Source organism: Hemitrygon akajei, chromosome 24 (assembly GCF_048418815.1).
Source record: "Hemitrygon akajei chromosome 24, sHemAka1.3, whole genome shotgun sequence".
NCBI classification, from domain to species: domain Eukaryota; kingdom Metazoa; phylum Chordata; class Chondrichthyes; order Myliobatiformes; family Dasyatidae; genus Hemitrygon; species Hemitrygon akajei.
Window position 1 is genome coordinate 47,041,390 of NC_133147.1, and position 27,322 is coordinate 47,068,711.

At 55.2% G+C, this 27,322-nt stretch overlaps 1 protein-coding gene across 9 annotated transcripts; it reads left to right on the forward strand.

Annotated features, from left to right (window-relative positions):
- The first annotated feature begins 833 nt into the window (after nucleotides 1-833).
- Nucleotides 834-27,322, forward strand: ikbkg (inhibitor of nuclear factor kappa B kinase regulatory subunit gamma). 9 transcript variants are annotated; one of them, XM_073028732.1, is made up of 14 exons: nucleotides 834-1,239; nucleotides 2,304-2,572; nucleotides 8,766-8,938; nucleotides 9,731-9,853; nucleotides 14,428-14,571; nucleotides 14,886-14,929; nucleotides 18,063-18,198; nucleotides 19,719-19,837; nucleotides 20,292-20,444; nucleotides 22,624-22,708; nucleotides 22,969-23,109; nucleotides 23,627-23,769; nucleotides 25,308-25,372; nucleotides 25,486-27,322. In XM_073028732.1, exons 2-14 carry the CDS (start codon nucleotides 2,365-2,367, stop codon nucleotides 25,650-25,652), a joined length of 1,701 nt encoding a protein of 566 aa, XP_072884833.1. In that variant the 5' UTR covers nucleotides 834-1,239; nucleotides 2,304-2,364; the 3' UTR covers nucleotides 25,653-27,322. The 9 variants fall into 9 exon arrangements, with proteins under 9 accessions (XP_072884833.1, XP_072884829.1, XP_072884830.1 ...); XM_073028728.1 differs by having other exon boundaries at nucleotides 919-1,263; XM_073028729.1 differs by having other exon boundaries at nucleotides 919-1,187.

Consider the following 27,322-nt stretch of genomic DNA (forward strand, 5'->3'; position numbering starts at 1 on the left):
TCTGTAGAAAACATCAGCCAAGAACATTCATCGTCAAGACCATGATTGCCCACGTCATGCAACACGTTAATGACAGCAGCCACAATGGACCATGGGAGTGTGTCAGCATTTACAGGGGGTCCCGGGGTGTGTGTCGGTATTTACAGGGGGTCCCGGGGAGTGTGTCGGTATTTACAGGGGGTCCCGGGGAGTGTGTCGGTATTTACAGGGGGTCCCGGGGTGTGTGTCGGTATTTACAGGGGGTCCCGGGGAGTGTGTCAGTATCTACAGGGGTCCCGGGGAGTGTGTCGGTATTTACAGGGGGTCCCGGGGAGTGCACAGGTATTTACAGGGGGTCCCGGGGAGTATGTCAGTATTTACAGGGGGTCCCTAGGAGTGTGTCGGTATTTACAGGGGGTCCCGGGGAGTGTGTCGGTATTTACAGGGGGTCCCGGGGTGTGTGTCGGTATTTACAGGGGGTCCCGGGGTGTGAGTCGGTATTTACAGGGGGTCCCGGGGAGTGCACAGGTATTTACAGGGGGTCCCGGGGAGTGCACAGGTATTTACAGGGGGTCCCGGGGAGTACACAGGTATTTACAGGCGGTCCCGGGGAGTGTGTCTGTATTTACAGGGGGTCCCGGGGAGTGTGTCAGTATTTACAGGGGGTCCCGGGGAGTGTGTCGGTATTTACAGGGGGTCCCGGGATGTGAGTCGGTATTTACAGGGGGTCCCGGGGTGTGAGTCGGTATTTACAGGGGGTCCCGGGGAGTGTGTCGGTATTTACAGGGGGTCCCGGGGTGTGAGTCGGTATTTACAGGGGGTCCCGGGGAGTGTGTCGGTATTTACAGGGGGTCCCGGGGAGTGCACAGGTATTGAGGGGTGGTCCTCAGGCAGAGAAACATGTGAAGGGAACGTGCAGCGTTTATTCCGTGTGTCAGTATGTTTCTGCTGTGATCAGCCGGTCCCCGGGAACATCCCAGGGGGGCTGTTAGTCTGGCTCGATTCAGCCCCCAAGGGAGCCGGAGTGGCTCCGGCACGAAAGAGAAACCAAAAGAGCCGAGCCCTTGTTGCGATTCCGGCGTCGCGGGCGTCACGCTTTCGGTCCGCAGAATCGACAGGAAGTTCGGGTGGGCGGCGAGCGGGACCCAGGACTCGCGGCGGCCCGCTGGTGAATTCCGCTCCGTCACCGAGGCCGAGAGCGGCGACAGGTGAAGGGAAAGCCCCGCGGTCACGGCCGGTGCGCGGCGGGCTCGGCCACAGGTCCGGAGCCTGAAGCTGACACTGGTAACTTGTAGCTGACAGGGTGGAAGCTGACGTGTTGCTCCGGAGATATTTACACTGCGCGATCCGCCTCTGTCCGGAGGGCTCGGATCCCGCTCCGTTGCCCCCGGGCCGCCTTGCACCTCTGCCGACAAGCTGGACGTGCGGAGACTGCAGCCCGTTGCGATCTCCCTCTCCCTCTCTCTCTCTCTCTCTCTCTCTGTGTCTGCGCTCCTTCCGGGTTCCCAGTTCTCTACCTCCTCCGGGCGCTGTTTCCCTGCGAAGGCCTCTCGGGTTCAGTGTTTGTGCCCCTTCCCCCGTTTCTGCTTTTTATACGAGGCTGAAGGGAGGGCGAGAGAGAGAGAGACAGAGGGGCGACTGATCGCAGGTCAGCGGCTGGTGCGTGGTTTCGCCTCTCCTCTTGTTTGCACCAATTTAAGGGGAGGGGGGGAACTAAACAAACGAGACGACATATTCTCGGCGGGGCACATCCGAGAACGGTGGGGGCGAGGGGCAGCAATTTGGGACGGACGCCGATTAATCGCTGGGCGCCACAAAGATTCAGTGTTTTGGCTTAAAGGGGGCAGAAGTTCACAGGGCCCACAGTGGTCACATGACCGGGACCTCCGGCAGACTCCACTCTGGATTACCTCCTTTCTTCCCTATATCGCTCCTCTTTCCCTCCACTCCTTCCCCTCATCCCTTCTCCGTGCCCTCTTCTGTCTTTCTTGCCCTTTGTCCTCCACGCCTCCCCTCTACTCCCCTCCTCTCCCCTTCCCCTCTCCCCTCCCCTCTCCCCTCCCCTCCCCTCTCCTCTCCCCTCCCCTCCCCTCTCCTCTCCCCCTCCCCTCTCCTCTCCCCCTCCCCTCTCCTCTCCCCCTCCCCTCTCCTCTCCCCCTCCCCTCTCCCCCTCCCCTTCTCCTTCTCCTCTCCCCTCCCCCCTCCCCTCCTTCTCCTTCTCCTCTCCCCCTCCCCCTCTCCTTCTCCTCTCCCCCTCCCCCTCTCCTCTCCCTCCTTCTCCCTCCCCCTTTTGAGACTCTCAATAATGTTCTCTCTCCCCTCAGGTTCCAACCCCACCCACTCCACTTTCCAAGTGCCTCTACGCTTCCCCCCCCCCCCCACCCTATGTCTCGGGGCCAGGGCTCCCCCGTGACAGCCATGGTACAGCCCGGCGCACTGGTGGACGGCGACCCGGAGACGGTTGCCGGGGAAGGCCTGCTGACCGCCCGTCCCGTTGGTGGAGTGACCCCGGGGACCCCCGCCGACCTCGGCACTATGGAGACGCTGGTCCAGGCCAATCGGCAGCTGCATCGCGAGAACGTCAGCCTCCGAGGTGAGTCAGTTGCTGGTTGGAGTGGTGGGGGGGAGGGGTTTGAGCTGTGGGACTGCTGACCCTTGACCTTTGACATCTGGGGTGGGCATCCTTTGAGTGCCGGCTGAATGGTTGACCTCCCATTAATTGACTTCAGGACCTTTGGGATGTGGGGGTGGGGATGTGAATCTAGACGTGTCTCACTTAATGTTGAGACGGAGAGACCTCAACATTGAACTTGGGGGGAGGGCGTCGTTTTCAATCCCAGAGAGAGGTGGTAATACCCGGTTAATAGAGTCGTAGGACAGAAACAGGCCCTTGGGCTCAACTGATAATTTACGTGAACAAGACTGCAACACACACAGAATGTTGAGGGAAGCCAGCGAGTCAGGCAGCATCTGTGGATATGAGGAAAACAGTTGCTGTTTTGTGCTGAGGCTGGGTGCTGCCTGGATTGGAGGGCCTGTGCCATAATGAGAGGTTGGACGAACTAGGGTCGTTTTCTCTGGAGTGGGAGAAACCGAGGGGCGATCTGATAGAGGTTCATAAGTATACGTGAGGCATAGATAGAGTCGACAGACAGAATCTTTTGATGTGGATTGAAAAGCTTAATGCTAGTGGGCATACATTTCAGGTTTGTGGTGGGTAGGTTCAAAGCAGACGTGGGGGCAAGTTTTTCCACAGAGAGTGGTGGCCACCTGGAGTGCACTGCCTGGGGAGGTGGTTCAGGCAGGTACATCAGGGGCGTTTAAGAGACATTTGGATGGGCGCAGGAACGTGTGAGAATGGACACCGCGGGGGAGGGGATTCGTTTAGCCGCCCATTTGATTACTAATGTGATCGGTTCGGCACGACATTAATGGGCCGAAGGGCCTGTTCGTGAGCTGACTGTTCCATGTACTGACCAAAGTCCCCACTGAAGCCCGTGTCGGGCCTGCATGCCTTTCCAATCCGTGTACCTGCCTTTCAAATGTCGCCGTAACCTGCCTCTGCCACTTCCCCCGACATCTCGCTCCATACACGGACCATCCCCTGGGTGGAGAAGTTACCCCCTGGGGTTTCCATTAAATTTCTAAACCCCTGTCCTCCCGTTTTAGAGTCACAGAACACCCCAACTCCTTTGGCCATTCTAGTCCGAGCTAGACTATTATTCTGCGCACTCCCTGGACTATGGCTCTCCGTACCCCTCCCATCCATGTGCACGTCCAAACTTCTCTTGAATCAAACCCACATCCACCACTCCCACCGGCAGCTCGTCCCACACTCTCACCACCCTCTGAGTGAAGAAGCTCCTCCAAAACATTTCACCTTTCACCCTTAACCCATGACCTCTAGTTCTAGTCTCACCCAACCTCAGGGGGAAGAGCCTGCTTGCAATTACCCCTCATAATTTTGTATATCAAATCTCCCCTAAATCTTTAAACAACACACACACAAAATGCTGGTGGAACGCAGCAGGCCAGGCAGCATCTATAGGGAGAAGCGCTATCGACGTTTCGGGCCGAAAACAAAGGGTCTCAGCCCAAAACATGGACAGTGCTTCTCCTTATGGATGCTGCCTGGCCTGCTGCGTTCCACCAGCGTCTTGTGTGTGTTGTTTGAATTTCCAGCATCTGCAGATTTCCTCGTGTTTGCTCCCCTAAATCTTTTCTGTTCTAGGGAGTAAACCTATTTAACTTTTCCCTATAACTAAGGTCCTCAAGTCTTGGCAACGTTCTTGTAATTTTTCTCTGCGCTCTCCCAAGCTTGCTTACATCTTTCCCGTAGGTCGGTGACCAAAACTGCACACAATACCCCAAATTAGGCCTCAACGACGTCTTATAAAACTTCAACATTACATTCAAACTCCTATATTAAATACTCTGATCTACGGAGTCCAATGTGCCAATAGCTTTCTTTACGACCCTATCTAACTGTGATGCTATTTTCAAGGAATTCTGGGACCTGTATTACCAGATCCCCGTGTTCTATCACACTCCTCAGTGTCCAACCACTCACCGTGCAGGACCTACCCTGGTTTGCCCTCCCAAAGTGCAACTCCTCACACGAGTCTGCGTTAAATTCCATCTGCCGTTTTCCCGAATCAGAGTCCAGTTTAGTATCGTCGGCCCGCCTTTGCATTTGCCGTGTTGTTCTGCTGAACATTGTGTTGTGTTGGCACGGGGGTGTGTGGAGACCCTTGCAGGCTGCCCCCCCCCCGGTACACCCCTGGGTTGTGTTGGACACGTTTCACGGTCTGTTTTGATGTACAGCTGGTCAAATCATGAATCTGTCGTTAGGCTGCTGAGTGGCTGGGATGGCAACTTCCAGAGGGTGCTACTCCCCACCCACCCCGTCCCCGCAGTAGAAGTGTTGGATCTGGAAAGTGCTGACGAAGGAGTCTCGGTGATTTGCTGCCATGTGTCCTGTAGACGTAGTGGGGAGAGGGAACGGTTGTGGGTGGGGTGGAATCAGGTGGGCTGCCGTGTGTCGGACAGTATCGAGCCCCTCGAGAGTTGTTGGAGCCACACTGTCCCCCAGGCAAGTGGGGAGTGCCCCGTCACACTCCTGACCTGTAGACGGGGAGAGAGGTAATGTGGTGGATGCGGAGTGCATGGACCAGCTCCGCCCAGGCAAGTGGGGAGTGTCCCGGCATACTCCAGACTTGTAGGTGGGGTGAAAGGTAATGTGGCGGATGCGGAGTGTATGGTCCAATTTCATCCAGTGGTGGAGAGAGGGAACGGTTGTGGGTGGGGTGCTATCATTTGGGCTGCCATGTGTCCTGTAGATAGTGGTGGGAAGAGGGAACAGTTGTGGATAAAGTCCTAATTGTCCAGCCTCTTTCTATAACTCAGTCCCTCGAGTGCTGGCAATGGTCTTGTAAATCTCCCTCTGCACTCCGTCCAGCTTAATGGCATCTTCACCGTAGCAGGGTGAGCAGACCGAACACGATACCACAGGAGTGACTTCTGCGACTGCAACACAACGTCCCAGCTCCCGTACTCGGTGCCCTGTCTGACGGAGGTCAGCGCGCCTCATACCTGCTTGACCGCCCTCTCTATCTGTGACGACGCTTTCGGAAAACCGTAGGACACAGGAACAGAACTAGGCCACCCAGCCAGTTGCATCTGGAATAGATCCACTATTCCATCACAGCTGATTTATCATCCCTCTCAACTCCATTCTCCTGCCTTCTCCCCGTCACCTTTGACATCCCGACTAACTTATCAAACTCCACCTTAAATATACACAGTGGCCTCCACAGCTAACACATTCCACATAATCACCAACCTGTGGCGAAAGAAATTCTTCCTCATCTCTTTAAACCATATATGTCAAACTCAAAGCCCGCGGGCCAAATCCGGCCCGCGGTGGAATTATCTTTGGCCCGCGAGATAATATCTAATTACTATTAAAGCTGGCCCCAGTAATCGAAGCGCCTATGGCATATGATATGGCTAATGCTGAGTTTATTCAGGTACCAGGTTTTCAGGGTTTTTAGTGTTTATTCGGCAGTCTTGCTCGGCAGTCTTCTTCATAAGAAACGGAATTTGTAAAGTGAAACACTTTGTAGTTATAGCAGAGACTGAGACACATGAGAGCAGGCTGAGAAAACGGAGGCAACGAAAGCTGCGTTTGCACGCGTCCGATTGATCTGGCCCGCAAGAAGCTGCATTTTGCTCAATCCGGCCCATGACCTGAAATGAGTTTGACACCCCTGCTTTAAATGGACGTCCCTCTATTCTGAGGCTGTGACCTCTGGTGTTAGACTCCCCCCCCCCCCACTATAGGAAACGTCCTTTCAATATTCGATAGGGTTCAACATGACTCCCCCCCAACCCTTGTAACGTGGGAGAGCAGGTTCGAGGATCCAGTGAGTGAAACAGGAGACACAGAGTTTAAAATGGGTATGTGAGGTAGTGACTTATGAAGAGAGGAACACTAAATCGGGCGTCCAGCTAAAGGAATGTTTGTCTGATCTACCCAAAGCCACTACCGCTGTTACCCTTTAAATGAATGGGTACTCTGCTAAACGATCCCCGATTTATAAAGCCCGAGATGTAAGCATGCCACAGACGGATACTTAACCCAACGGTGGGCACCCCATCTGTGTCTACAACGCTCTTTCTCAGTGGTCCTTCAGGACCCATGGGTGCCAGGGAAGAAAGAGAGCAAACCCTCTGTACGTGGCCTCCTTTGCGCCCATAAGCCCACCAATGGGAAAAGAGCTTCGCAAACTTTAAATGAACCAATCAGCGCGATTAAAGCTCCTTATAACAAAATAAGGCACGCCCTCGAGAGCAGACCCCCTCATTCGTCCAGTTACTGACTCCGAGCTCCTTAGACATTAACACTCTCTCTCCAAAGATCATTCTTGTTAAATTTCTCTAAATTAAACAGCGGGAAAAGCCCCTCCCCCCTTTATTCCCACTCTTTGCCTCCTGCCACTCAGCTAATTTTCTGTCTGTCAGCCAGTGTCTCCTGTAATACCATCTTGTTTAGCAGCCTCATGTGAGGCACCTTGTCAAAGACCTTCTGAAAATCCAAGTAAACAACATCCACTGACTCTACTTTGTCTATCCTGCCTGTTATTTCCTCAAAAGAATCCCAACAGAGTTGTCCGGTAAGATTTCCCCATGAGGAAACTATGCCGACTTTGTCAGGTGCCTCCAAATACCCTGAAACCGTTTCGCTAACAATGAACTCAAACATGTCATCAGCCACTGATGTCAGGCTAACTGGCCTATAAGTTCCTGCTGTCTTCCTCCCTCCTTTCTCAAAAGAGTGGAGTGACATTTTTTATCTTCCAGTCCTCTGGAACCATGCTAGAATCCAGTGATTCATGAAAGATCGTTTGCTAATTCTCTTCGCAAGCATATACCTCAATCTCTAGCTCTCTCAACACTACCCAGGGCCCTGCCATTTGCCATGAAAGCCTTCCCAGAATGCAGCACCTTGCACTTGCCTAAATTAAACTGCATCCGCCATTCGTCGGCCCAGCTGATCAAGAACCCTGGGCAAATAAGCATAATCTCCGCTGTCTACCACATCAGCCTTTTTTAAGACAAAGATTTAAAGATGAGCTTCATTTGTCACCGACATGTGTCGTGGAATTTGTTGTTTTGTGGCAGCATTACAGTGTAATACATTAAAATATGCGATAAATCATAATAAGAAAATACTCTTCATTGTGGCCACTTTATTTGGTACTCCATGGTACTGTGTGTACGTCCATGGTCTCCTGCTGCTGGAGCCCGTCCACTCCAAGGTTCGATGTGTCATGCGTTCAGAGATGCTCTTCTGCACACCACTGTTGTAACCTGTGGTTATTTGAGTTACTGTCAGCTTGAACCAGTCTGGCCATTCTCCTCTGCCCTCTCTCATTGACAAGGCGTTTTTACCCCCAGAACTGGTTTTGTTTTTGCACCACTCTCTGTAAGCTCTCGAGACTGTTGTGTGTGTGAAAGTCCCAGGAGATCAGCACTTGCTGGGGTACTCAGACCACCCCGTCTGGCACCAACAACCATTCCGCGGTCAAAGTTGCTTAAGATCCCGTTTCTTCCCCCATTCTGATGTTTGGTCTGAACAACAACCGAACCTCGTGACCATGCCTGCGTGCTTTTCGCATCGAGTCGTTGGTTCGATATCTGCATTAGTGAGCAGGTGTATCTGATAAAGTGGCCACTGTGTGCAGATCTGCGGAAATTAAATAAATCTTGCAAGAAGAGAGCAGAAGTAGCAAAGTAGTCTGTGTGGGTTTGTTGTCCGTTCAGAAATATGATGGCGGAGGGGAAGAGGCTGAGTGTGTTCTAACACCTTGCTGCTCAAAACGTGGGGCCAAGTTTGTCACTTGCACGTGTAAACACTAAGTGAAATGCGTCATTCACGTCAGCGACCGACGCGGTCCGAGGCTGGTGCTGGGAAAAGCCCAGAAATGTCGACAGACTTCTGGCGCCAACACATCGTGCCCACAACTCCCTCACCCTAACCCGTAAGGGTGTGGAACGCGGGAGAAAACCGGAGCACCTGGAGGAAACACACACGGTCACAGGGAAGACGTACAAGTTGCTTGCAGACCGAAACGGGAATTTAAACCCAGGTTTTAGAGACGGCGTCGTAGTGTGTTACATGAGCCACAACGTTACCGATCCTCGTACTGGGGCCCTGATGTTTTCCTGTTTCTGCTTCCCTCTGTCTCCCCGCCCCCCCCACACACCGGCTACCGGCGACCCAGAGGCGATCCGTCAGAGTAACCAGGCGCTGCGGGAGCGCTGCGAGGAGCTGCAGGAATTCCAGACGCAGAACCGGCGGGAGAGGGAGTTTGTGCTGAGCCGGTTCCGAGAGGCCAGGCAGCTGGTCGAGCAGCTGAGGGCCGCCAACGCACAGCTGCTGCGCAGGGCGAGCGAGGTGGGTGCAGACGTCGAGTGGATCGGGGCCCCGTCCCCATTCCTCCCTCCTGCTTGGCCCTCTGCTCCCTCCTTTGCCCTGCTCATCTACTCCTTGCTTCCCCCTCTCTCATTCTGATACACCCCCTCCCCCCACCAACACCAAACACCCCTCCTCTCCAACCCCCCTCCCCTCCTCTCTGGACCCCCCCACATTTCCCCCCCTCTTGGGACCCCTCCCCCTTCCCTCTCCCCCTTCCCCTCTCCAACCCCCCTCCCCTGCTCTCTGGACCCCCCCCACATTTCCCCCCCTCTCGGGACCCCTCCCCCTCTTACCCCTCCCCCTTTCCCTCTCCCCCTTCTTCCCCTCTTCAACCCCCCTCCCCTCCTCTTGGGACCCCCCACATTTCCCCACCTCGGGACCCCTGCACCCCTCCCCCTCTGAGGAACCCCTCCCCCTCTCCCCTCTCCCCCTCTTTCCTCTCCCCCTCTTTCCTCTCCCCCTCTTTCCTCTCCCCCTCTTTCCTCTCCCCCTCTTTCCCCTCCCCCTCTTTCCCCTCCCCCTCTTTCCCCTCCCCCTCTTTCCCCTCCCCCTCTTTCCCCTCCCCCTCTTTCCCCTCCCCCTCTTTCCCCTCCCCCTCTTTCCCCTCTCCCCCCACACCCTCTTCCCCCACACTCTCTTCCCCACCCACTCTGCCCTCCCTCCCCCTCTCTCCACATTCTGCTTTGGATATGATCTCGACGTGATGGTGGGGAGAGAGAGAGAGACCACCTTGCCACTGACCTCTACCCCCCTCCCTGTCTCTCTCGGCAGGGGATGGCGGTAGGAAGCCCCTCCCGTGGTGCCTCCGAGAGTGCAGAGAGCTCCCTCGCCTCCTACACCACCATCACCCAGAGCATGTTTAACCTCCCCGCCGCACAGCAGCCCGAGGGTCAGGTGAGTGGACAAACTGGGGTTGTTTTCTCCGGAGAAGTGAAGTGGCCAGATAGAGGTTTATAACGTTAGGGAGACAGACACTCTTCATTTAGTTCCTCCCGTACCTAATAAAGTGGCCACTGTTCATGACATAATGCTACCATTGCCCGTCCACTTCAAGGTCCGACATGTGCGTTCAGAGATGCTCTTCCGCACCCCACTGTTGTAAACCACGGTCATTTGAGTTCCTGTCAGCTTGAACCAGCCCGGCCATTCTCCTCTGACCTCTCTCAGTAACAAGGCATTTTCACTGCTGCTCACAACATCTGTTTTGCTGTCACACCATTCTCTATAACCTCTAGAGAGCTGTCAATGAAGATCCCAGATATAGGAGCAGAATTAGGCCATTTGGCCCATCGAGTCTGTTCCGCCATTTCATCATGGCTGATCCAGTTTTCCTCTAGTCCCCACTCTCCTGCCTTGCCCCCGTGTCCCTTCATGCCCTGACCAATCAACAATCTATCAAACTCTGCCTTAAATGCACGTAAAGACTCGGCCTCCTCAGCCGCCTGTGGTAACGAATTGTGCAGATTGAGCATTCTCTGACTGTAGAATTTCCTCCTCATCTCCGTTCTAAAAGGACGCCCCTCCATTCTGGCCTCCCCAGTCCCACCATCACTTCCACGTCCACTCTGTCAAGGCCTTTCACCATTCGACAGGTCTCAACTTGGTCACCTTTCATTCCTCTGAATTCCGGTGAATACAGGCCGCGAGCCGTCAGGCGCTCTTCGTATGGCGAGCCGTTTAATCCTGGAATCATTTTCGAGAAACCTACTTCGAACTTCCTCTGTCCTTTCTGAGATGAGGGGCCCAAACCTGCTCACGATTCTCCAAGCGAGGCCTCACCAGTGCTTCGTAAAGTCTCAACATTACATCCTCTTGCAATGAGTGCTAACACTGCATTTGCCTTCCTCACCACCGACTCAACCTGCAAATTAACCCCAAGGGGATCCTGCACAAGGACTCCCAAGTCACTTTGCGCTTCAGATTTTTATATTTTCTCTCAATTTGGAGAATAGCCAACTATTTCATTTCCTCCAGCAAAGTGCATGAATGACCGCACATACCCCGACTCTGTATTCCATCTGCCATTTCATTGCCCATGCACCTTATCTGTCGAAGTCCTTCTGTAGCCTCTCTATCCCTCGAAACTGTCCGCCACTCCACCTGTCTTCATATCTTCTGCAACATTCACAACAAAACCATCAAGTCCACCATCCAAATCCTTGACATAGAGCATAAAAAGAATCAGTCCTAACACAGACCCCAGTGGAACACCAAGAGTCACCGACAGCCAGCCGGAAAAGGCTCCCTTCATTCCCACTCTGCCTCCTGACAATCAGCCACTGCTTTATCCGTGCTAGAGTCTTTCCTGCATTACCACGGGCTCACAGCTTGCTCAGCAGCCTCGTGTGTCAAAGGCCTTCTGAAAATCCAAGTGCACAACGCCAACAGATTCTCCCTCGTCTGTCCTGCTTGTTATTTCTTCAAAGAATCCCGACAGATTTAGATAGATAGATAGATAGATAGATAGATACTTTATTCATCCCCATGGGGAAATTCAACTTTTTTTCCAATGTCCCATACACTTGTTGTAGCAAAACTAATAACATACAATACTTAACTCAGTAAAAAAATATGATATGCATCTAAATCACTATCTCAAAAAGCATTAATAATAGCTTTTAAAAAGTTCTTAAGTCCTGGCGGTTGAATTGTAAAGCCTAATGGCATTGGGGAGTATTGACCTCTTTATCCTGTCTGAGGAGCATTGTATCGATAGCAACCTGTCGCTGAAGCTGCTTCTCTGTCTCTGGATGGTGCTATGTAGAGGATGTTCAGAGTTTTCCATAATTGACCGTAGCCTACTCTGCGCCCTTCGCTCAGCTACCGATGTTAAACTCTCCAGTACTTTGCCCACGACAGAGCCCGCCTTCCTTACCAGCTTATTAAGACGTGAGGCGTCCCTCTTCTTAATGCTTCCTCCCCAACACGCCACCACAAAGAAGAGGGCGCTCTCCACAACTGACCTATAGAACATCTTCAGCATCTCACTACAGACATTGAATGACACCAACCTTCTAATGAAGTACAGTCGACTCTGTGCCTTCCTGCACAAGGCATCTGTGTTGGCAGTCCAGTCTAGATTTGTCAGGCAAGATTTTCCCTTGAGGAAGCCCTGCTGACTGGCCTATTTTATCGTGTGCCTCCAAGTACACTGAAACCACGTCCTTCGTCGACTCCAACATCTTCCCAATCCCTGAGGTCAGACTAACCGGCCAATAATTTCCTTTCTTCTGCTTCTCTCCCTCCTCGAGTGGAGTGGTATCTGCAATTTTCCCGTCTTCCGGAACCATACCAGAACCTATTGACTCTTCAAAGACCATTACAAATGCCTCCACAATCTCTTCACCCTCCTCTTTCCGAACCCTGGGGTGAACACCGTCTGGTCCAGGTGACTTATCTACCTTTCAGTTTCCCAAGAACCTCCTCCCTGGTAACGGTGACTTCACACATGCCTCCGACACCTGGGACATCCGCCATACTGACAGTGTCTTCCACGTTGACGACCGACGGAAAATACTTCTTCAGTGTCCACTTCCTTTCTTTCTTTCTCAATCTTTTTGTTGAGTTTCCAGTAGATAAGCTGTTTGTATATTCCTTTGCAGTTCCTCGGCTCTTAACACTTTCTGACCCCTAGTCACTTCTTCCAAACGAGTCAATTTTGTTTCTTCCCAGCAGAGTAACACCGGCCCCTCTGCCTTCCTGTCTGTCCTCTCAGTACTGTGTGACACTTAGACAAACGCATGAACAGGCAGGAACGCAGGCCTGTTACAGTTTAAATTGGCACCGGGTCTGGCACAGGCACGAAAGGGCAGTGCTTGTGCCATACTGTTCTGCGTGCCTGCAGGCAGGGTTTGCCCTGCACCTGGGCAGACACAAACTTATACGGTGCTATGCAGAAAAGTCTCAGAATCATGTCTACCCACGATCCCCTGTGATCCCCCTTCCTTCCCCCCTTCCTTCCCCCCTTCCTTCCCCCCTTCCTTCCCCCTTCCTTCCCCCTTCCTTCCCCCTTCCTTCCCCCCTTCCTTCCCCCCTTCCTTCCCCCCTTCCTTCCCCCCTTCCTTCCCCCTTCCTTCCCCCTTCTTTCCCCCTTCCTTCCCCCTTCCTTCCCCCTTCCTTCCCCCTTCCTTCCCCCTTCCTTCCCCCTTCCTTCCCCCTTCCTTCCCCCCTTCCTTCCCCCCTTCCTTCCCCCTTCCTTCCCCCTTCCTTCCCCCTTCCTTCCCCCTTCCTTCCCCCCTTCCTTCCCCCCTTCCTTCCCCCTTCCTTCCCCCCTTCCTTCCCCCCTTCCCCCCTTCCTTCCCCCCTTCCTTCCCCCTTCCTTCCCCCTTCCTTCCCCCCTTCCTTCCCCCTTCCTTCCCCCTTCCTTCCCCCTTCCTTCCCCCTCCTTCCCCCCTCCCTTACCCCTTCCCTCCCCTTTCCCTTCCCCTCTTTCCCTTCCCCTCTTTCCCTTCCCCTCTTCCCCTTCCTTCCCCCCTTCCTTCCCCCTTCCTTCCCCCTTCCTTCCCCCTTCCTTCCCCCTCCCTTCCCCCTCCCTTCCCCCTCCCTTCCCCCTCCCTTCCCCCTCCCTTCCCCCTCCCTTCCCTTCCCCCCTTTCCCTTCCCTTCCCCTTCCCTTCCCCCTCCCTTCCCCCTCCCTTCCCCCTCCCTTCCCCCTCCCTTCCCCTTTCCCTTCCCCTTTCCCTTCCCCTCTTTCCCTTCCCCTCTTTCCCTTCCCCTCTTTCCCTTCCCCTCTTCCCCTTCCCCTCTTCCCCTTCCCCTCTTCCCCTTCCCCCCTTCCCCCCTCCCTTCCCCCTCCCTTCCCCCTCCCTTCCCCCTCCCTTCCCCCTCCCTTCCCCCTCCCTCCCCCCTTCCCTTCCCCTCTTCCCCTTCCCCCCTTCCTTCCCCCCTCCCTTCCCCCTCCCTTCCCCCTTCCCCCTTCCCCCTCCCCCCTTCCCTTCCCCCTTCCCCTTCCCCCTTCCCCTTCCCCCTTCCCCTTCCCCCTTCCCCTTCCCCCCTCCCCTTCCCCCCTCCCCTTCCCCCTCCCCCCTTCCCCTTCCCCCCTTCCCCTCCCCTCTTCTCCCCCTTCATCCTTCTTCCCCCTCCCTCCCCAGTGGGTGTGTGGAACGCCCTGCCAGACGCGGTGGTAAAGGCAGATACAGTGGGGACATTTAAGAGACTCTTCGATAGGCACATGGATGATGGAAACGTGGAGGGTTATGGGGGATGGAAGGGTTAAATTGATCGTGGAGTAGGTTAAAGGTCAGCAGTGCATTGTGGGCCGAACCATTCAAACTTCTATGTGTTCAAACTGATAATAAACTGGATTCAGATGCCGGTGACAACTCCGGCTTACCAGAGTCAGATAACGTCCCCCGTTTCCCCTCCCCTCCCTGCTTGACGACGAGGCGAGGAGGTGTTCCGCGTGGCGAGGGGGGGGAGGGTGAGGGGGGAGCACCGCCACTCAGCCTTCCCTCTGCGCACCATGTCCAGGCGGAGGTCCCGGAGTACGTGCGCCTCCTGAAGGAGCGGAAGGAGGAGCTGGAGGACGACCTGCGGGTCATGAGGACCGAGAACCAGCTGCTGCGGCAGCAGTTGGCGCAGACCGGGACGGCGCAGGTGGTCGTGCGGGAAGAGGTAAGGGGGGGGGGGGGACCAGGTGCAACGGGAGTTGGGGGTGGGGGTTCAGTGTCTTATTGCCCTGTGGCCCGACACACCCGCTGCCATATCTCTGCTCCCGCCTGCCATCTCGCTCGTTCAAAGCTCTGCCCCTGCTTCACCTCGCCCTCAGCCCTCCCTCTACTCACCCGCGGCCCTCGCACCCTCCTTCCCTCCTCTCACCTGAGGCACCCAATCCCTGCCCTCCCTCTCGCCCGCGCGCGCTCCCGGCAACAGCCCGCTTCCCTCTCGGAGGACCATCGACTGAGAGAAGGTGTGTGCGTCTGTTCTAGGCAAAGGCACCGAATGAGGAAGCTACCAGCCAGTCACCAGTCAGGTATGGAACGCTGATCCTCGAGTCCCTCACTCCACTCCTCCCAATCTTTGTGACCCCCCCCCCTCCCCTTCACCCCTTTCTGGCCCGGGACCCTCCCCGTCTCCGTGACCCCCTCCCTCCCCTACACCTCTCTCATCCCTGTTGACCACTCCCGAGCTCTGACTCTACACCCCTCCCCGTCTCTGTGACCCCCTGCCTCCCCTACACCTCTCTCATCCCTGTTGACCACTCCCGAGCTCTGACTCTACACCCCTCCCGTCTCTGTGACCCCCTGCCTCCCCTACACCTCTCTCATCCCTGTTGACCCCTCCCTGTCTCTGTGACCACTCCCGAGCTCTGACTCTACACCCCTCCCCGTCTCCGTGACCCCCTCCCTCCCCTACACCTCTCTCATCCCTGTTGACCACTCCCGAGCTCTGACTCTACACCCCTCCCCGTCTCCGTGACCCCCTGCCTCCCCTACACCTCTCTCATCCCTGTTGACCCCTCCCTGTCTCTGTGACCACTCCCTAGCTCTGACTCTACACCCCTCCCCGTCTCCGTGACCCCCTCCCTCCCCTACACCTCTCTCATCCCTGTTGACCCCTCCCTGTCTCTGTGACCACTCCCTAGCTCTGACTCTACACTCCTCCCCGTCTCCGTGACCCCCTCCCTCCCCTACACCTCTCTCATCCCTGTTGACCACTCCCGAGCTCTGACTCTACACCCCTCCGCGTCTCCGTGACCCCCTGCTTCCCCTACACCTCTCTCATCCCTGTTGACCACTCCCGAGCTCTACACCCCTCCCCGTCTCCGTGACCCCCTGCCTCCCCTACACCTCTCTCATCCCTGTTGACCCCTCCCTGTCTCTGTGACCACTCCCAAGCTCTGACTCTACACCCCTCCCCGTCTCCGTGACCCCCTGCCTCCCCTACACCTCTCTCATCCCTGTTGACCCCTCCCTGTCTCTGTGACCACTCCCTAGCTCTGACTCTACACCCCTCCCCGTCTCCGTGACCCCTGCCTCCCCTACACCTCTCTCATCCCTGTTGACCACTCCCGAGCTCTGACTCTACACCCCTCCCCGTCTCCGTGACCCCCTGCCTCCCCTACACCTCTCTCATCCCTGTTGACCCCTCCCTGTCTCTGTGACCACTCCCGAGCTCTGACTGTACACCCCGCCCCGTCTCCGTGACCCCCTCCCTCCCCTACACCTCTCTCATCCCTGTTGACCCCTCCCTGTCTCTGTGACCACTCCCTAGCTCTGACTCTACACCCCTCCCTGTCTCCGTGACCCCCTCCCTCCCCTACACCTCTCTCATCCCTGTTGACCACTCCCGAGCTCTGACTCTACACCCCTCCCCGTCTCCGTGACCCCCTCCCTCTCCTACACCTCTCTCATCCCTGTTGACCACTCCCGAGCTCTGACTCTACACCCCTCCCCATCTCCGTGACCCCCTCCCTCCCTTACACCTCTCTCATCCCTGTTGACCCCTCCCTGTCTCTGTGACCACTCCCGAGCTCTGACTCTACACCCCTCCCCGTCTCCGTGACCCCCTCCCTCCCCTACACCTCTCTCATCCCTGTTGACCCCTCCCTGTCTCTGTGACCACTCCCTAGCTCTGACTCTACACCCCTCCCCGTCTCCGTGACCCCCTCCCTCCCCTACACCTCTCTCATCCCTGTTGACCCCTCCCTGTCTCTGTGACCACTCCCTAGCTCTGACTCTACACCCCTCCCCGTCTCCGTGACCCCCTCCCTCCCCTACACCTCTCTCATCCCTGTTGACCACTCCCGAGCTCTGACTGTACACCCCTCCCCGTCTCCGTGACCCCCTCCCTCCCCTACACCTCTCTCATCCCTGTTGACCACTCCCGAGCTCTGACTCTACACCCCTCCCTGTCTCCGTGACCCCCTGCCTCCCCTACACCTCTCTCATCCCTGTTGACCCCTCCCTGTCTCTGTGACCACTCCCGAGCTCTGACTGTACACCACTCCCCGTCTCCGTGACCCCCTGCCTCCCCTACACCTCTCTCATCCCTGTTGACCCCTCCCTGTCTCTGTGACCACTCCCGAGCTCTGACTCTACACCCCTCCCCGTCTCTGTGACCCCCTCCCTCCCCTACACCTCTCTCATCCCTGTTGACCACTCCCGAGCTCTGACTCTACACCCCTCCCCGTCTCCGTGACCCCCTCCCTCCCCTACACCTCTCTCATCCCTGTTGACCACTCCCGAGCTCTGACTCTACACCCCTCCCCGTCTCCGTGACCCCCTCCCTCCCCTACACCTCTCTCATCCCTGTTGACCACTCCCGAGCTCTGACTCTACACCCCTCCCCATCTCCGTGACCCCCTCCCTCCCCTACACCTCTCTCATCCCTGTTGACCACTCCCGAGCTCTGACTCTACACCCCTCCCCATCTCCTTGACCCCCTCCCTCCCCTACACCTCTCTCATCCCTGTTGACCACTCCCGAGCTCTGACTCTACACCCCTCCCCGTCTCCGTGACCCCCTGCCTCCCCTACACCTCTCTCATCCCTGTTGACCACTCCCGAGCTCTGACTCTACACCCCTCCCCGTCTCCGTGACCCCCTGCCTCCCCTACACCTCTCTCATCCCTGTTGACCACTCCCGAGCTCTGACTCTACACTCCTCCCCGTCTCCGACCCCCTCCCTCCCCTACACCTCTCTCATCCCTGTTGACCCCTCCCTGTCTCTGTGACCACTCCCGAGCTCTGACTGTACACCCCTCCCCGTCTCCGTGACCCCCTGCCTCCCCTACATCCCTCCCTTTCTCTGTAACTCCCTCCCTCCTCTATACACATCCCTGTCTCCGTGAGCTGATTCCTTTCCCTACACCCCTCCCACTCTGTGACCTCCTCCCTCCCCTACAACCTCCCTGTCTCTCTGAACCCGTCTCCGTAGCCCCCTCTCTCCACTACAACCCTCTCTGTCTCCCAGACCCCTTCCACTCCTACTGCCTTTCCTGTCTCTGTGGGTCTCTGCCTCTTCCCTCCCCGTCGGTGACCCTAACCCTCCCCTGCACCCCTCCCCCATCTCTGTAACTCCGTCAGTACTATCCCCGAGGGTCTGTGGGCCCTTCCCACCCACTCAGCATGCGGGCAGCTCTCACAGGGTGGGTGCCACCCCCAGCAGGAGGCCGGAGACGCAGGAGGGAGCCCCCGGGCCTGAGAGACCCTTGGCACAGCTGGAACAGCTGGAGCAGCGGCTGAAGAAGCAGGAGGCGGAGTTCGAGGCCAGAGTTCAGGGTCTGAGCCGTCAGGTCGAGGTGAGGGGCTGTGTGTGTGTGTGTGTGTGTGTGTTTGTGTGTGTGTGTGTGTGTGTGTGTGTCTGTGTGTGTGTGTGTCTCTGTGCATGTGCGTGTTTGCGTTTCTGTTTCGGGACGGATCGGACTGCGTTGCCGGAGCGTGTGTGTGTTTGCGTTTCTGTTTAGGGACGGATCGGACGGCGTTGACGGAGCGTGTGTGTGTTTGCGTTTCTGTTTAGGGACGGATCGGACTGCGTTGACGGAGCATGTGTGCGCGTGTGTGTGTGTTTGCGTTTCTGTTTCGGGACGGATCGGACTGCGTTGACGGGCGTGTGTGTGTGTGTGTATGTTTGCGTTTCTGTTTCGGGACGGATCGGACTGCGTTGACGGAGCGTGTGTGCACGTGTGTGTGTGTTTGCGTTTCTGTTTAGGGACGGATCGGACTGCGTTGATGGAGCATGTGTGTGTTTGCGTTTCTGTTTCGGGACGGATCAGACTGTGTTGACGGAGCGTGTGTGTGCGCGTTTGCGTTTCGGTTTAGGGACGGATCGGACTGTGTTGACGGAGCGTGTGTGTGCGCGTTTGCGTTTCAGTTTAGGGACGGATCGGACTGCATTGACGGAGCGTGTGTGTTTGCGTTTCTGTTTAGGGACGGATCGGACTGTGTTGACGGAGCATGTGTGCGCGTGTGTGTGTGTTTGCGTTTCTGTTTCGGGACGGATCGGACTGCGTTGACGGGCGTGTGTGTGTGTGTATGTTTGCGTTTCTGTTTCGGGACGGATCGGACTGCGTTGACGGAGCGTGTGTGCACGTGTGTGTGTGTTTGCGTTTCTGTTTCGGGATGGATCAGACTGCGTTGACGGAGCGTGTGTGCGCGTGTGTGTGTGTTTGCGTTTCTGTTTCGGGACGGATCGGACTGTGTTGACGGAGCGTGTGTGTGCGCGTTTGCGTTTCGGTTTAGGGACGGATCGGACTGTGTTGACGGAGCGTGTGTGTGCGCGTTTGCGTTTCGGTTTAGGGACGGATCGGACTGCATTGACGGAGCGTGTGTGTTTGCGTTTCTGTTTAGGGACGGATCGGACTGTGTTGACGGAGCATGTGTGCGCGTGTGTGTGTGTTTGCGTTTCTGTTTCGGGACGGATCGGACTGCGTTGACGGGCGTGTGTGTGTGTGTATGTTTGCGTTTCTGTTTCGGGACGGATCGGACTGCGTTGACGGAGCGTGTGTGCACGTGTGTGTGTGTTTGCGTTTCTGTTTCGGGATGGATCAGACTGCGTTGACGGAGCGTGTGTGCGCGTGTGTGTGTGTTTGCGTTTCTGTTTCGGGACGGATCAGACTGCGTTGACGGAGCGTGTGTGTGTGTGTTTGCGTTTCTGTTTAGGGACGGATCGGACTGCGTTGATGGAGTGTGTGTGCACGTGTGTGTGTGTGTTTGCGTTTCTGTTTCGGGAAGGATCGGACTGCGTTGATGGAGCGTGTGTGTTTGCGTTTGTGTTTCGGGACAGATCGGACTGCGTTGACGGAGCGTGTGTCTCTTTCAGCAACTGTCCGATGATCGAGCGTCGCTGAAGGCACAGGTCACGTCGCTGCTGGCCGAGCTGAAGGACAGCCAGAGGACGGTGGAAACACTGAGGGCACGGAGCGCTGGCCTGGACGACAAGTGGGTGTCCTGATGGCGGGGCGGGGCTGGGATCCGTGAGGGAGGGAGCAGGGGTAGTGGAGACAGGAGGTGTGTAGGGGAGGGAGGGGGCCATGGAGACATGGAGGAGTGTAGTGGAAGGAATGGGTGTCGGAGATGGGGCAGGGTGTAGGGGAGGGAGGGAGTCACAGAGAAATAGAGGGATGTATGGAGGGAGGGTGTAGGGGAGGGAGGGGTCATGGAGACGGAGAGGTGTGTAGGGGAAGGAGAGGGTCACAAAGACATGGAGGAAGGGTGTAGGGGAGGGAGGGGTTTCACGGAGACAAGGAGGGTCGGAGTCACAGAGATGGGGAGGGGTGTAGGGGAGTGAGAAGGTCTCGGAGGTGGGCAGGGGTGTAGGGGAGGGAGGGGGTCACAGGTGACAGGGAGGGAGGGTGGGGTAGGGGCAGTTGTGAACATTCTCCCCCACCCACAGGTGCCACGCATTGGAGGAGAGGCTGAGGGTGCAGGAGAAGGATGCAGAGGCTCAGAAGAAACAGTCAAGTGTCACCATTGACCAACTCCGGATCGCAGTCCACAACTCGGAGTCTGCCCTGAAGACAGAGAGACAGAACGCAACGGAGGACAAGTCAGTCAGGAAGCTGAACCCCTGCATTAAACCCCAACCTGTAACCCACCCCAGAGATCTGGTATTCTATATAAAAACCTCCCGAGCCCCTGGATCAGATCCCAGCCTGTAACCCACCCCAGAGATCTGGCATTCTATATAAAAACCTCCCGAGCCCCTGGATCAGATCCCAGCCTGTAACCCACCCCAGAGATCTGGCATTCTATATATAAACCTCCCGAACCCCTGGGTCAGATCCCAGCCTGTAACCCACCCCAGAGATCTGTTATTCTGTATATAAACCTCCCGAACCCCTGGGTCAGATCCCAGCCTGTAACCCACTCCTGGGGATCTGTGATTCTATATACAGTGGTATGCAAAAGTTTGGGCACGCCGGTCAAAATTTCTGTTACTGTGAATAGCTAAGCGAATAAGAGTTTGGGCACCCTGCATGGTCAGTACTTAGTAACATCCCCTTTGGCAAGTATCACAGCTTGTAAACACTTTCTGTAGCCAGCTAAGAGTCCTTCAATTCTTGTTTGGGGTATTTTCGCCCATTCTTTCTTGCAAAAGGCTTCTAGTTCTGAGAGATTCTTGGGCCGTCTTGCATGCACTGCTCTTTTGAGGTCTGTCCACAGATTTTCAATGATGTTTAGGTCAGGGGACTGTGAGGGCCATGGCAAAACCTTCAACTTGCGCCTCTTGAGGTAGTCCATTGTGGATTTTGAGGGGCGTTTAGGATCATTATCCTGTTGTAGAAGCCATCCTCTTTTCATCTTCAGCTTTTTTACAGACGGTGTGATATTTGCTTCCAGAATTTGCTGGTGTTTAATTGAATTCATTCTTCCCTCTACCAGTGAAATGTTTCCCGTACCAATGGCTGCAACACAAGCCCAAAGCATGATCGATCCACCCCCGTGTTTAACAGTTGGAGAGGTGTTCTTTTCATGAAATTCTGCACCTTTTATTCTCCAAACATACCTTTGCTCATTGTGGCCAAAAAGTTCTATTTTACCTTCATCAGTCCACAGGACTTGTTGCCAAAATGCATCAGGCTTGTTTAGATGTTCCTTTGCAAACTTCTGATGCTGAATTTTGTGCTGAGGACGCAGGAAAGATTTTCTTCTGATGACTCTTCCATGAAGGTCATATTTGTGCAGGTGTCACTGCACAGTAGAACAGTGCACCACCACTCCAGAGTCTGCTAAATCTTCCTGAAGGTCTTTTGCAGTCAGACGGGGGTTTTGAATTGCCTTTCCAGCAATCCTACGAGCTGTTCTCTCAGAAAGTTTACTTGGTCTTCCAGACCTCAACTTGACCTCCACCATTCCTGTTAACTGCCATTTCTTAATTACATTACGAATTGAGGAAATGGCTATCTGAAAATGCTTTGCTATCTTCTTATAGCCTTCTCCTGCTTTGTGGGCATCATTTATTTTAATTTTCAGAGCGCTAGGCAGCTGCTTAGAGGGGCCCATGGCTGCTGATTGTTGGGACAAGGTTTGAGGAGTCAGGGTATTTATAAACTTTGAAATTTGCATCACCTGGCCTTTCCTAACGATGACTGTGAACAAGCCATAGCCCTAACAAACTAATTAAGGTCTGAGACCTTGGTAAAAGTTATCTGAGAGCTCAAATCTCTTGGGGTGCCCAAACTTTTGCATGGTGCTCTTTTCCTTTCTTTCACTCTAAAATCGCACAAAACAAAAATAATACACTAACCTTGCTTAAAATGTTGAATAGAATGTTTTGTCTTTAGCATTATGACTTTTGGAGATCAATTCATTTTCTACTCACTTAACAATTCACAGTAACAGAAATTTTGACCCAAACTTTTGCATGCCGCTGTGTAAACTCCTGACCCCCTGGAATAGAACCCAGCCTGTAACCCACTCCCAGTGATCTGTTATTCTATATATAAACAGTCTGAACCCCTGGAATAGATCCCAGCCTGTAACCCAGTCCTGGGGATCTGATATTCTATATACAAACCCCCTGAACCCCTGGGTTAGATCCCAGCCTGTAACCCAGTCCTGGGGATCTGATATTCTATATACAAACCCCCTGAACCCCTGGATTAGATCCCAGCCTGTAACCAGCTGTAATTCCATTTTGAAATCCAGGCCGTACACTGCATTACACTGCAGAAATGAGTCCGATCTTGAATGTCAATTGTTCTCTCTCCTTCCCTCCTCGACAGGCGGAAACTGGCCCAGTTACAGGCTGCCTACCATCAGCTGTTTGCCGAATACGACCACACAGTCAGGGACGGCAAGAGGAACAGGGTAAGTGGGAGGGATCTGCCCCTCTCTCTCCCCATCTCAAACCCTCCCACCTCCCTTGTGCGCTTCTGCCCCATCCCCCCTCTCACACAACAACCCCCCTCCCATCCCCCCGTACTTCCTGCACCCCTCATGCCCCCTCCCTTCTCCTCTCCCCTACCCCCTCGCTCCTTCTCACGTCCCTTGCCCCATCTCACAATCCCCTTGTGCCCCCTGCCACCGACCCCCTCCCCTGACTCTGCCTCGTGTGTCCTTTCCCTCAGGGCCAAGCAGAGGACATTGCTGATCAGCTGAAGGAGGCCGAGGGCGCTCTGGCCATTAAGCAGGACCTGATCGACAAGCTGAAGGAGGAGGCCGAGACCATGAAGGCTGAGCTGGAGACGGTTCCTGTCCTGAAAGCCCAGGTACGGAACCGCGAACGTTGCCTGAACTCCACCCCCCCCCCCCCACCACCCACCCACCCATTTCCTCCAGCAGGTCGTCTGTCACTGCAGACCCCCAGCACCTGTCATTTCACCCCCCCCAACCCCCTGTGTCTCCCCACTTGCCCGAGTTAGTCTTGCGCTCGACATCCGCCACAGTACCTCTCCCCGTGAGCAAGAAGTCAGGGTGGAGCTGCTTTGTCGGCTGGTAAAAAGTGGGAGGGATTTTGTGGAGCAAACTTGCAGGGGGATTGAAGACAGAGTCGGGGCGGGGGGGGGTGGGGTAGTTGCTGCTTCACTGCCCTGGAGATCCAGGTTCGATTCTGAGCTCCACCAATCGGCCACAGTAATCAGGGGGTGGGTGAGTCTGGAGGGAAGTAGGGGGCGGGTCCCAGGGAATTCTACGACTGAGATTCGGAGGAGCAGACCCTGTGCTGGGAGGGTGATGGGGAGGGGGGGGGCACGTCCACTGTCCTGACTGGATCCCCCTCCCCCCCAGGCCGAGGTTTTCAAAGCGGATTTCCTGGCGGAGCGGGCGGCCCGCGAGAAACTGCACGAACAGAAGGAGCTGCAGCAGGAGAGGATGAAGGCGCTGCAGGCCGAGTGCGATAAACTGCGGGCAGAGCACGACATGGCCACCAGGTGGGGATGGGGACGGGGGGGGAACGAGGATGCAGTGGAGAGAGCGAGGAGAGGAGTCCAGGAGGGAGAGGCGAGCTGAGGGGTGGCGGAGTGAAGAGTGTGAGGAGAGGGGCTGGTGGGGAGGGGAGGCGAGGTGAGGGACGGCAGAGGGAGGGGGAGAAGCAGGGAAGAGGTTGCACTCACCCTCGCTCTGGCACTTATGCAAAAATACCGACAACTGAGACAGGATAGGATGGGAATATTGGCTTGGCATGGACTCGTTGGAGTGAAGAGCCTGATTCTGTGTTCGATGTGATAGATAGATAGAGAGAGAGAAAGTCTCATAGTCACATACATGCACAGGAAGATACCAGAACACACACATACAAATAGACACACAGAGAGATAGACTTGCTCACAGATGGAGACAGACAGATACACACAAGTGTGAGGTGGTACACTTTGGAAGGACAAACTCCAAGGCAGAGTACAAAGTAAATGGCAGGATACTTGGGAGTGTGGAGGAGCAGAGGGACCTGGGGGTACATGTCCACAGATCCCTGAAAGTTGTCTCACAGGTTTCATAACTTTTATAAGTCGAGGGATAGAGTTTAAGAGTCGCACGGTAATGATGCAACTCTATAAAACTCTAGTTGGGCCACACTTGGAGTACTGTGTCCAGTTCTGGTCACCTCAGTATAGGAAGGATGTGGAAGCATTGGAAAGGGTACAGAGGAGATTTACCAGGATGCTGCCTGGTTTAGAGAGTATGGATTATGATCAGAGATTAAGGGAGCTAGGGCTTTACTCTTTGGAGAGAAGGAGGATGAGAGGAGACATGATAGAGGTGTACAAGATATTAAGAGGAATAGGCAGAGTGGACAGCCAGCGCCTCTTCCCCAGGGCACCACTGCTCAGTACAAGAGGACATGGCTTTAAAGTAAGGGGAGGGAAGTTCAAGGGGGATATTAAAGGAAGGTTTTTTACTTGGAGAGTGGTTGGTGCGTGGAATGCACTGCCTGGGTCAGTGGTGGAGGCAGATACACTAGTGAAATTTAAGAGACTACTAGACAGGTATATGGAGGAATTTAAGGTGGGGGGTGTTATATGGGGGGGGCAGGGTTTAAGGGTCGGCACAACATTGTGGGCCAAATGGCCTGTACTGTGCTGTATTGTTCTTCATTCTTATACATAAATATGTATATATGTGTGTGTGTGTGTGTGTGTGTGTGTGTATATGGATGTATATATGTATATGTGTGTGTGTGTATGAATGTATATATAGAGAGAGACACACACATAGGAAGAGAAACACACAAGCGACACAGAGAAAGAGACAGACAGACTATCTGACACACGGACATACAGCCAGAGTCCATCTCACCCTTGGGCTTGCTAGCGACCCACTGAAAGGTTTGATTTTATTCGGAGGGTATGGTGTGCGATGAGTTTTCAGATCTCCGTATGCGGAGGTGGAATGAAACAGACCCCCCCCCCCCCTCCAGATGGGACAAACTAACCTCTCCCCATTTGTTCTCCCCCACCCCCCCCCCCACCAGGGCTCATATCGAGGAACTGCAGCGGCGACACAGCGACAGCCTGCGTACGCCCATCGGCGGCCAAGGTGAGCGGGGCAGGAGGGACGGGTGGGGTGCGAGGTAGATGGCGTGTACTGAGCGAATGACTGAAGTGGTCTCGTTCTCTACCCCCCCCCCCCCCACCCCCTGTCGCACCCAGGTAACTACTTCCCGAACGGCAGCACCATCCCGTTCAACGTGCCCTCGGAGCCGACGCTGCGGCACGTGTTCCCGGACGAGCAGCCCGACTTCCGATGCCCCAAGTGCCAGTACCAGGCTCCGGACATGGACACTCTGCAGATACACGTCATGGACTGCATTCAGTGAAACGCCGACATCCTGCAAGTCCGGCACCCCCCTACCCCATCCTGCTCACTCTCTCTCTCTCACACGGGAGGGGTGTGGGGGGTGGCCCCAGGACCCTGAGAGGGATCTGTCCCAACCTTGTGAGCCAAGGTGCGAGAAATCATTTCCTGGATGGGCTGTTAGAGGAATGGGGAGGGGAGGGGAGGGTTGCCCCCAAGAGTTTGGGCCCCCTCTCCCCTCCCCTTGCCGCTCACCCCCTGAGGTCCCAGATCCTAGCGCCTGTGCCGGTGTCCCGTTCAGGGGGAGGGGGATAGGACCAAGCTCTGTGTGTGTGTGTGTGTGTGTGTGTGTGTGTGTGTGTGTGTGTGTGTGTGTGTGTGTGTGTGTGTGTGTGTGTGTGTGTGTGTGTGTGTGTGTGTGTGTGTGTGTGTGTGTGTGTTAAGAGTATTGGAGAGAGATCCCGTGATCCCTGATTTAATCCTTCAGAGCCATGGGTGTGCAGTGAGGGTGCAGGACTCACAGACTCAGACCTCTTCCTCTCACAAGGACCCCTCCGTAACGGCACAGGGGACCATTTGTGCACGCGTGTACAGGTAGACCGACCCGACCGTTCCCACTCACCCTATACCTAGGGGCTAGATTACACCCAAAACAGTAGTAGTTTAATATTCTTCACTCCATTCCGCTTGGAGGGCGAGGAACGTGCTCCCCTTCTTTCACCATCTGAGCCCTAAACCCCACAGGTCTGGACCGGGCCATCTCTGGATTTCCCCCTGCCTGACCCTCGCAGCTGGCAGATCTCTGAGGGTTTCTGGAACTGAGCCCCCTTGCCTTCCAGAGAGATGTGCTGTAAGGAATTCCACCCCACCCCCAGCGAATGGTTAGTCGGGCCGGTGGTTGGTTTGGTGTGTGTGTGTGTGTGTGTGTGTGTGTGTGTGTGTGTGTGTGTGTGTGTGTGTGTGTGTGTGTGTGTGTGTGTGTGTGTGTGTGTGTGTGTGAGAGAGTTTGACCCCACCCCCCCCGGCACGTGGTTAAGTGTGCAGTGTGAGGGACAAACGGACAGAGGGACAGAGCGCGAGAGAGGTACCCAGACAGAGAGAAACAGTGAGAGGTGGACAGGGCAGAGAGAGAAGAGGGAAGGAAGATTAGGAGGTGATAAGATGAGCCAGACGGCTGTCACGTTCAGCTGAGGAGGTTGGGTCCCTCGATATACCACTGTTTTTCAAAGGCAGGCTGGTGGATATATATACATACATACGTTCAATCGCGGGTCTCCAATGGGAGACGGGGAGGGGGGAGGGTCTGGCACCGAAGTTAAGCCAGTGATAACCCGACCGAAATGCGTTCACTCTGGAACTCTGAGCGAAGGGGAGCGACAGAGAGTGAAGCCTTCGGGCAAGGCTTTGGATCGTTGCTTCCGGGTAGGGAAGGGAGCAGGGAGGGCTGACTGGGGTCCAAACATGACAGGGAGGTGGGGTGGGTGAAATGACTTCGAAAACAGTCTGAAACGACTTCTGGTAATTCCCTGGAACTCTGCCCACCCCACCTACAACTACTTCTACTCTACGAATTACTCCACTGGAACAGACAGCCTCTGCAGAGAGCTAGAGGTATCAATCTAATTAATTAGTCTTTCTTCATATGTTAATTAATAAATCTATGTATTATTTTAATAAAATATATACAATGTT

Coding starts and splice junctions, on each gene's coding strand:
- ikbkg (XM_073028732.1), top strand. CDS start 2,365: ATGTCTCGGGGCCAGGGCTCCCCCGTGACAGCCATGGTACAGCCCGGC. Junction 22,709..22,968: donor GGGACGGCAAGAGGAACAGG/GTAAGTGGGAGG, acceptor CCTTTCCCTCAG/GGCCAAGCAGAGGACATTGC. Junction 23,770..25,307: donor GAGCACGACATGGCCACCAG/GTGGGGATGGGG, acceptor CCCCCCCACCAG/GGCTCATATCGAGGAACTGC.